Source organism: Schistosoma haematobium, chromosome 4 (genome assembly GCF_000699445.3).
Source record: "Schistosoma haematobium chromosome 4, whole genome shotgun sequence".
Lineage (NCBI taxonomy): Eukaryota > Metazoa > Platyhelminthes > Trematoda > Strigeidida > Schistosomatidae > Schistosoma > Schistosoma haematobium.
In genome coordinates this window covers 20,358,341-20,369,219 of record NC_067199.1, presented here as the reverse complement: position 1 = coordinate 20,369,219, position 10,879 = coordinate 20,358,341, and the positions used below count along the sequence as shown (strand labels likewise).

The 10,879-nt window shown below is 30.6% G+C and overlaps 1 protein-coding gene across 1 annotated transcript in view; it reads right to left on the bottom strand.

The window, feature by feature from the left end:
• Positions 1 to 2,189: 2,189 nt before the first annotated feature.
• Positions 2,190 to 10,879, bottom strand: part of MS3_00007613 (uncharacterized protein) — a 44,315-nt gene continuing 35,625 nt past the window's right edge. The window contains exons 14-16 of the mRNA XM_051215931.1: positions 4,714 to 4,820; positions 4,528 to 4,672; positions 2,190 to 2,992 (exon numbers count right to left, since the gene is read on the bottom strand). Of these exons, the coding sequence (XP_051066475.1) occupies positions 2,730 to 2,992; positions 4,528 to 4,672; positions 4,714 to 4,820 (515 nt within the window). The 3' untranslated portion in view covers positions 2,190 to 2,729. The remainder of the gene's footprint in view (positions 2,993 to 4,527; positions 4,673 to 4,713; positions 4,821 to 10,879) is intronic.

The window sequence follows — 10,879 nt, the reverse complement described above, 5'->3', positions numbered from 1 at the left end:
GTTTTTAAAACTAACTTCAACATAATTTACATATTCATAAATCTTGCCACTGGATCATTTTACATGTCGTTATCTGACTAGTTATTTGAAAGTGACAACTAACAGCATGCTTATTTTTCCCTTCCTTCATCCGTTGTCCACTTTTCTGTTGGTATAACTTTTAACATTGTATATGATCCAGAAATTGAAAAAAAGTAACTGTGACAATAGATTTTAAATACATGGTTCGTAAGCGACAGAGTAAGAGAAAGTGAATCAATTAGTTTCTACTATGCAAATGTGCGCATAAGTGACTGTCAGCCATGTTTGTATTTAGTTTGCAGTTGATGTTTAGACAGATAAGTGAAATGAACACGTAGAGTTATGTACACACCTTAATACGTACGTATTATGAAGTTGAGCGTCAAAAAATATACATGGGTTGTCAGAACTTAAAAATAACCCTTTTTCTGGTACATAATTCAGTGTCGGCGAACTTATTTAAAATTTGAAGTTCTCATAGTTGTATATTTGCAGAATTTAGTTACTGAGTCTATTTTGAATGTAGTTTGTGGGTGCCGCTTGATGTTGTAGACTAAAGTTAGGCAGTTTGGTGAGTAAACGATCGGTGGATATTGCCATGTTAAGCTACTTGGTGGATTATGGTTTCACTACAAAAATAAAGTAGCGAATATTCAATATCGAGGCTATCCCATGAAATAAGTTGATTTTTGATGGCACGTAGATGAGTAGCTATATAACAGATTTGTCGATTGTCTAGTAAGGTGAAGCTTTGTTGATTTGAAACGCTTTTATTATACCAATGTAGTATCTAATAGCTCACTGTGGTAGTTTTTTTGTGCGTAAATCACCAAATCGTTTTTTGTTATAATTTTGAGCGTTTTAAAAATGTAAACAGGTTTGTATTTCTGTTACGAAATCAATCGTTTTTTACTATAAATCGGGTGTTGTATTCTGTTGTATTTACTTCTCAGTAAGATCTAAGATATTGGGAAAGGAGTCGTTGCCTAATGTGAATTTTGTTTGTTACTATATCAGTTTAAATGCCTTCGGTCTTAGTGTTAACTATCAGCTTCCGTCATTTTGCATGATCGTAAAACAGTTTAAAACTTCAGAAAACACAAAATTAACTAGCATAACAGATTGATTGTATCTTTGACACTAAAGTCTGTTCTTTCGTTAATGGTTTCCATGTATAGCTGTACTCGTATGACAATCTTATTTAGGTTGAATGTTCTATTCAATTTCTATTCAATCCTCACAAATCTGCATTTAAATGTAATTATTTCACCTTAAATGTATTGGTTACTATAACCAGGTTCGTGTAACCCGGATAGTAAAATTTACGATGAAAATGAGGTAACAATTGACCAGTTCATCTATCTGATATTATTATAAAGGAGAGTTCTAATAATTTCATGAAGGAATTTCTAATTATGAAAATGGAAGAATACTGATTGATAACTGTTATACAATGATATGATGTAGCCTAGTAATCGCTACTCACGTGACTGAGTTATTGACGTAACCCTCTGAATGATTTAAGATCAGTGACGCGACCACAAGCCTGAAGAATAGGGCTTTCATGTGTTATAAAATGACATTATGTTAACAGAAAATGGCATTGATGTTTGTAGGAAATCAGTTTGTAAGTGACTCATTCTCCAACCAATTAATAACTAGTCGTCGGGCCTAATTCATGCTTGTAATATCAGACACTTTATCTTGAATTGTATTGCTTAATGACATTCAATAAGGAGATGATATGGTGTTCATGATTTATGATGAAAAACAGATTACAACAGTTTAACCTAGATGGCCAGGTTTTTATACAGATTTACAATAGGATTGAATGACTATAGTATATATGATAGACCTTTTTCATCCAGTCAAGGACTATAATAAAATCATAAGGAATAAAGTTTTTTTTTCATTGATACTGTAAACTTCTTTCACAGTTTTTTAGATTTTAATTGTTATTCTAATCGAACTTCTTTTACCCTTCATTTATAATTCTTAGTTAAATTGATTTATTCATCTTTTATTATCATCTGTTATTTATTTAACTACAGTAGACAAAGTGAGTAATTATTTAGTCTCAATATCAGTTTTTGAATAGTAAACAGTTTACATTAAAAAGTCAATCATGACCATGCAATCTCTAGGCTTTGTTTTTCAGTTACAAAGTACCCCTCAATAAAACCTTTATTATTTCTTTTACATTAAATGACGTTAACAAATCAAACAAAGAATCCAATTAATAACTTATTCAGTCAACATGTTATTTATACATTCAAAGTTCAGAAGTTAATATATAAACAATGGTACATAAAATAGAATTGCCGATAACATACTTCTTGAGTGAAAATACACTGGAATATATTAATCTCATCTATGAAGTCCTCAGTCACGCGAATAGCGATTACTCAGCTACATTGTATCATTGTATAATGGTAATAAATCAGTATTCTTTCATGTTTATAATTTGAAAATTCCTTCATGAAATTATTTATTTGTCAAAGTACTACTGGTTCATCATATTTCACTGAACACTTTAATCAAGAAAAAAAAATATGTAAGACAATAAAAATGTGTGTATATGTGTGGTTGTGTCTTTTTTTAAAATTATTTGTATCCAAAACTAAGAATAATAAAAAATATTAATAGTAGGTAACTAAAATTTTTTTCTATTTACACATAGCAACTAACTATTTATTTCTTGTTTAATATTATAAATAAATAAATGTATTTACAAAATAAATCATAAATGATAAACAAATCAATATTTGAAATGTACATAAATCTATTTGATTTCTCCAATTAATATTTTTCAAATTGAATTGTATACTTTGACGTAGAGCACGTTGTGATTGACGTTGTTGTTTTAATTGATTCGTTTGAATACGTAATACATTAGGTCTTTTTAAATTTTTACTATGAGAATATTCTTTAGAATTTTGATCAGATTTAAATGCGCAATTAATACAAGTAGCTGATAAAAAAAAGAAGATTAAGAATTAAATTACGATTTAGATCATTGAATTATTCATTGAAAACATTTATATTGATAATGTGTTTTTATTTTGGTTATTTGATTCTTCTCCTTGATGTTAAGGATTGCAATTGATTAATCTCTTATTGGCATATGTACATTCTGTCTGGATTGCTTCGATATTGCCTTAAGTCATATTCATTACAAGTAGGGATGAATAGTGGCTAGCAGTAGAGTTCAGCACTCGACAGTTGTACGTATCAGCTAAGTGAGTAACACGATATTGTTTGAAGTGAACTGTGCTTGGTTCGAGTTTCAGAGTGAACATCCATTCTGGGATGCAAAGAAACCCGGCTGACGAGTCCCATTGCTATCCACCATCCATCCCTTCTTAAAGTTATGTTGATAGTTTATGTTATCGAAAGAATTTGAATATATTAAAGCGAGAAAACTTATCGAAAATTTGTCGTTTACACAAGAAAGATATTTCCATATGATTAGCTTAATTTCATTTAAATTTAGGTTGTTGTTTATTTATTTGATTGAATTTATGCTGAGAAAAATCTATTTATGTACATTTACATTAAACCACTTATTTATATTAATCAAATTTTCATGTTTTTCAGTGTTTTTTTTAAGGGTTGAAAGATGAGATTCTTATAAGGTGTTTGTTTAATTGTAAATAAAGTCTAAATAGTCAGCGTTTATAAGTAGTAAATAATGTTCTTAATTATGATTTGTGTAAAAGAAAACAAGGCTCAAAAAAAGGAAAATTGAACCTAAGACTAAGAATAATGTAAACGAAGCTTTAGCTAATGTTTCTAAATCAAAATATATGACATTTTCAATTGTATATCTACCTGTATTGCATAATATTAATGCATCAAGTTGGTTATACCATTCGATAAATAACTAATGATATTAACAGATCAACTAACAAATCAATCGTTGAATTCTTTCTGTTAATATACATTTGAAAACTTATAAGTTTAATGGATATGAACAATAAAACAATATACACAGTTACAGTAGAATAAAGTTCAATAGGATTTAAAAGCTACAAGTTTGCAACATGTAACCATATTCTTATGAAAATACTTACATAAGGCTAAGTATTAACCGAGAATTATTACGCTGTCAATTGGAAGATAATAATCATGGCATAGTGACTACATTAAGTGAAACATTTGTATAAAACAAACACAACTCAAAAACTCTTGGATTTCAATTAGAAACAGATCAACTATGTATTTTGAAAATTCCTTCAGATCGAATAGAAAATTGCCAAAATGCAATATAGAAACCAGAAAACTGATCTAAGAAGTAGGGCTTACAAAAACAAAACTCTGAGGTTTGAGTACTAATGATCGTTTATAAACTATGATAAGCCAAAAGCTCAGTGTCATGTACATTGTTTCTTCAAGCGTAATGAGTTATTAATAAAAAATAATTTCAACTAGTAAATAAATTATTTTTCTTCAATTTCTAAAACCAACTGATTAGTTAACTAAAGTCCCAAATACTTATTTTCTTACCTGATGTTAAACTGATATGAGCTATCGCTTCTTCTTCATTGATTTGTATATCACCTGAAGGAAGTCGATGATATTGACATTGTGGTGTATCGAATAGAAAAACTAAATACCTTTGAATATTATTCTGTTTAATTTCTTTAAATATCTATCAGAATAAAATTCATGCTATATTTAATTAGAAATTACCCAACAATAGTATGTTTTCGTTATAATATGATAAGTTATCAAGATTAATTGTCTCTTGTCATTAAATCCAACTGGTATGATATTATACGCTGATAGGCATACATGACCTATTGATTAAAATAATGAAAGAAATAAATTAAGAATGATTTGTTTATTTTATGAAAGTAGTACAATTATTCATTGTATCATACAGTAGGATGTATCTGTTATCAAGCTTCGTTTTTTTAAAAAAAATAAGTGATTTAACAAATTATTTAGATGATTGAACAACTTTTCATATCAATCAAACCTTTAAACCTCCAAGACAAAAACAGAGGAGTAAAGAATAACAAATAAACCATTTAACTCAGTTGATAATGATCTCTGTAAAATGTAACATAAAAAAGACGGTTCGACTCATGAAATGAAACAAAACAGCAAATCATTTGCGTAACATGGATATGACCCCTAAGTAATCACCAGAATTTCATTTATCTGATTACTTTCCTAAACGTTATGTGAAGCTACGTTTACATTTATCGTATATATACAAAATAACACTGACAAATAATATCGGTCACTTATAACTTTTTGCATAACTGTATGTCATTTAAACTGATCAAAATTCAAATAAAATTATCAATCAAATCATCATATGTATCAAATGATGATCAGAAATCTAATACAATTTTGATAGATGCTAATTACCTTGATGATCTATTATCTACAAATGAGGTTCCACATAAATTTGGTCACAATATATCCGAAGAACCAAACTTTGATGACCTCATGTCAAGCGTCGTTCAGCCTCACCACTCAGTCACTTTCAGTCGGTTCTCTGCTCAGTGTGACAAACATGTCTTAAATAAATTCAAATTAATTATAACTTGGGCATATGAGGATCTAATACTGTTTCGTGGGGGAGGATGAACTCGGAAAATTTAAAATCCGGATATCAACTCCGGATCTTCAAAAAAGGGAAGGTGTGTTAGGACCCGAGAAACATAATGAATGGTTATTTTGGGATCCTTTTATGGACCAATACTAAACGTATATTTTTATTGTATAATTATGTTATGATGGAAATAAAGTCAGTTTTCCATTGATTTACTCATTATGAATTTTATTCAACATTACATCCGTTTTGATTCAACGTGAGGATCATTCAGTGTAGTATTTGGTTGTTTTCCCAGTATGATATTTTCTTCTGTATAATATACGATATTCTTGTATTCACTAGACTCGAACTATACTCAGTCTGTGATTTGTTATAACTGAGTATGTGATTTAATCCTAATTATTAATCAAAATGGGTGTAAAATCAATATATAAACCAGTGTATTTTAGACTATTTAGATCATCGTTCGTCGTCGTGTTTTGGGGCTAATAAATCTTCACTTATACCGGTCTTTGTGTTCTTGCTTTCGCATCGCGGGGATTGCATGGTCCCTCGTTTCGAGTATAAGTGATCAGCGTTCTTTTTTCCGGCATAACAATTGCGACGACACAATACAACAAAGAGGATAATCAAAACCTTTATGAACTAAATTAAAATTCATACCCTCTACACAAGCTGGCAGCTGGCTGGACAACTCGTTAGGGGTTTGTGACAAAGAGCATTGATTTCAAGTCTGATATAAATTCAGCTAACGAATTTCAAATAAGATGAAACACATGCCTAGAACTTCACTGCTATCCCCAACCCATTGATTATATAAAAACATGATATAATCGCCAAATTGAAGCAATCCACCCAGGATTTACATATGCCAACTAAGACTAGTCAGAATGCAATCAGAAATCTCAACAGCGAGATAATTCCAAACATTAAAAATTGAAATAGTAATTTGTGATACATTCTTTGCTTTCTGCAATTATATTAAATGAATACGTGATAGTACATGCATAACTATATGTCCTATCCTTATTGGTCTTTATTAGTAGCAACTTGGAAGCACTAGACGACCGTTTCATCCTAGTATAGGACTCCTCAGCGGTGCGCACTCATGATCCTGACTGGCGGGATTCGAACCCAGGGACTATTGGTCCCGCGCGCGAACGCTTGACCTTTGGACCACATTTAGGCCGTCCAGTGCTTCCAGGTTTTCCAGGGTGGTCTAGCTTCAATTGACTCATGAATGCAATTGTTTAGTGTTCTTATATTAAAATTATATTACATGATTACCATTTCGTTTATAAATTCCATAAAATGGTTTAAATGTAAAAAATGAGAAACTTTCACATCTATCAAAGATATTATTACACGTAGTTACCAGGCTAACAACAATATGATCATAAGAGAATAATTGTAAACTTGAAGAGATATTATTAGTAACAAATCTTAATCAGTACTAATAAAATCAAAATAGACTATTCAGATGATATCTTTGCTAATAATTAAGTAAAGTTTCATTTGATTTACTCATTAATAATTAAATATCTTGTATTATTATATAAATTTAGTACATAGTCCTATAATTAGTTTACAAGTGTTATAATTTCATGTTTTCCTATTGTACATTGGATAATAAAACAATTTTACTTGACCAGTTCTATGTACTATTGTATAATTGGCGGTCTGCTTGAACATCTGGGCTACCTATTTCTGCCCTCTAGATATTTCAACAAGTGATCTGTTTTTGATTGTTTTAACACATCGTTATGTTTATTAATCGAACAACCTATTAAGATGCGTTTATGAAAAGTTTACAACCTTCCTCTGTCCAAGTTACAAAAAAAGCCCAATCAGAGACGTCGTGGTTGCTGACAATATGCAGCGAAAAGAATGTACATTATTTAGATGTCGATTAGCAGGACTGCTAACTTCTAACTGACAATCACTCAATATTTGTTGTCAGGATCGACCAAGGAGTAAGAAATGGAAACTTGTTGAAATAATTTGTACTGAGAATTCTATATTTTCCCAGAAATATAATATTGAATATAGCTAATGAAACGTCATGTAACACAAATATTTGCCTTTTTCTATCATTTTGTCATGGATATAACTTATTAGAAACGTTTGAAGTGATTAACCGACTGAAAAAAGGTACATTTTCTACAAAATATTCTGTTTATTATTTTCGTTATTTACATCTTTAAATTTTCCAATTACGTAATGAATATATTGACAACGATGTTTAAGACAGCTTTAGGTAAACTTCTTTAAACATAATATAAATAACTTATGTAAATTACCAAATGTTTATGGTTATAAAACAACTGAGCGTCTGTAAAAAATTGGTAACTGTGTACCAGACCAACTAAATAGAAAAAAATACAGTCAGTATTTCCATAATTGGGGATTTTTTGGTGACGTACTTGACCATAATGTTATTTTATATTGTTTTTTTTAAACCTGAATAAAAAATTTTCACTTAACCTATTGTGTTTCATCATTATACATATATGTATATATTGTATTTGAACGTGCATAATCAGTTCTTAATGTATCATATTTATCTTACGTAAACTAACCAGTCATATATACTGAAAAAAATGAACTTACAAATGTAACGAATGCTTATTTATTATATAAAATTAACTTATTCAGGTTATTATTGTTAAAATTCATGAGTCAATTGAAGCTAGACCACCATGGAAAACCTGGAAGCACTGGATGGCCATTTCGTCCTACTATGGGACTACTCCCTTTAAAGACTTGGAAATTATTGAAATGACACATACTAGAAAATGAAACCGGAAACATTGCAGTTATCTGTCCTTTGGAGTAACAAGGGAAAGGTACAGTAGAATTCACTCATCATATATATGTTTCAACTGAACTGAAAGAAAATCGTAACAAATGAATATAAGTGGCAGAAACGGACCACTGGAAGACATTGAAAATTATGTTTCTGAATAATCACAATTTGAACGTATATTAAAGTTAGAGAAAGCATTAATATGTCATAATATTTTATGTAACGTAAAAATTCTTATTCATACATTTAACAAAAGGAAAAATAATACGCAGAATTACTTCTATTTCAGCAGTTTTTGTTCATGGCTCTACACTAATACTTATATGGTTCATTATAGTAGCAATAATAATTAACACAATAGTTAATCTAGCATTAGCGTTGCATAATTATACAAAAATTTCATAGATGATCATTAAAATAGTGTTGAATGATTAACTAAGTAATTGAAAGATAAAGTAATTATAACAGTTATGTAATTATTTGTAAATATTGAAGGCGTTGAGATTGATGGTTAGGAGTATACATTAAATCTAGTGACAGGACTAGTCAAATATTTTTACAACAAGTCGAGCTAACGGTAGTTACGTAGGAAAAAAATGATTCTTAAAGTTATGTAACAGCACGAGATTAAGCGAACTTTAGAAAACTTTTTAAAAACGATGGGATATCGTCTATCAGTCATCAAAATAGAGACAAGAGTTATTCAAACTCTTCTTTGGCAGAGAGACTAAGTTTCTTAAATGTGGATCCAGATAGCTCCACAATAATACAAAAGATGAGCGCGTCAATGTTGCCGTAAATTTAATGGAATACGGTGAATAACTTTAAAAGCATTATTCAAATTAACTTGATGTATTATTCCAATGAAAATTCATCCTGCTGTATGAAGTACTCGATTTCACCTCTTGATCGATAAGTATATGAAATCTATCTATAATCTAAAACACTTGATGAACTACTTACATTCAACTGGTGGACTAACAATGACTAGCATAAGTGGCGAGACTCTAATTTAGGGACGAGCCAATCAGAAGTGTTTGAGCAATTTAAAGGTCACGGAGCCAAGTTCAACACGCGCTGCTAACATACGATCGGTTCACAGCGGATTTTAGAGAGTAGGTGATTAATGAGAGGTTACAACAGATAGGACGTCGAGACTCTAATTTAGGGACGAGCCAATCAGAAGCGTTTGAGCAATTTCAATTAGTAGTCAATCAGAAGACAGCATAAAGTAAAAATATATTAAAAGAAAGTAATAAGTTACAGTGGATATTCTTCTTTGACATGATTTAAAAACTCGTATGTTAGCATCCTAACCCTAACCTTAACCCTCACCTAACCCTAACCCTTAACCCTCAACTAACCCTAACCCTAAACCCTCACCTAACCCCAACCCTAACTAACCCTAACCCCTAACCTTAAACCTTAACCCTCAACTAACCCTAACCTAACCCGTAAACCTAACTCTAACCCAATAGACGAGTTTCTATTCCATATGCATTGTGAATTCAGAACCTCTGAATCTTAATCGAACCTTAACAAGTTTTTAAATCATGTAAAAGAAGAATATCCACTGTAATTCATTACTTTCATATAATATATTTTCACTTTATACTAACTTTCTTCTGATTGGCTAATAATTGTCAAGGTCACTTAAGATTCGTTCAAAGGTCGTCCTTAAATTAGAGTCTCGCCGCATAAGTAGTTTCTTTCAACGTTAAACACAGTTTATTGTATGAATACTTTGATTTCAAAAAATGGACACACTACACTATCGTACAGTAGCTTTGCTAAATTATAACTTTCGTACATAAGTTTAAGTATGTTATGACAAAACATCCTTTGAACTTAGATCAGGAGCTAACACTGTGAATGTTAAACACAAGAAACACATTCAATGTTAATAAACTTGTTACATAGGTCATTTAAGTTGTCAACTGTCAAAAATAGACATTTAAAGTATGTTTTAACAACAATAGTCAATAGGTGAAATTCAAAAACAAATTATCAGATGTAATTAATTATAAATCATGTATTCTTTTGTATAGTAGTGTGAAACTCTATAAGTAAAAGCTTTTATAAAAACTTATGAGTAGATTAATTTATCTCAGAATATCTATTTCTAATCACTGAAATATGGTGAGTAATAAGTCTCTTTAGTGATTAAGTAAACATAATTATCAGAAGGAGTTTTGTGGATATTATAGGAATTTTAATAATTGAAATCATGAGTCAATTGTAGCTAGACTACCATGGAAAACCTGGAAGCAATGAACGGCCATTTCATCCTAGTGTGGGACTCTTCAACAGTGCGCATCCACGATTCCGGCCCGCTAGATTCGAATCCAGGACGTATAAGTCTCGCGCGCGAACGTTTCACTTCTAGACCACTGAGCCGGCATCCGGTGGTATCAATGTTTAACTTTAAGTAATCCACGAAATTGAGCGACACATCCACCATTGTCATCAGTGAGTTATTATCT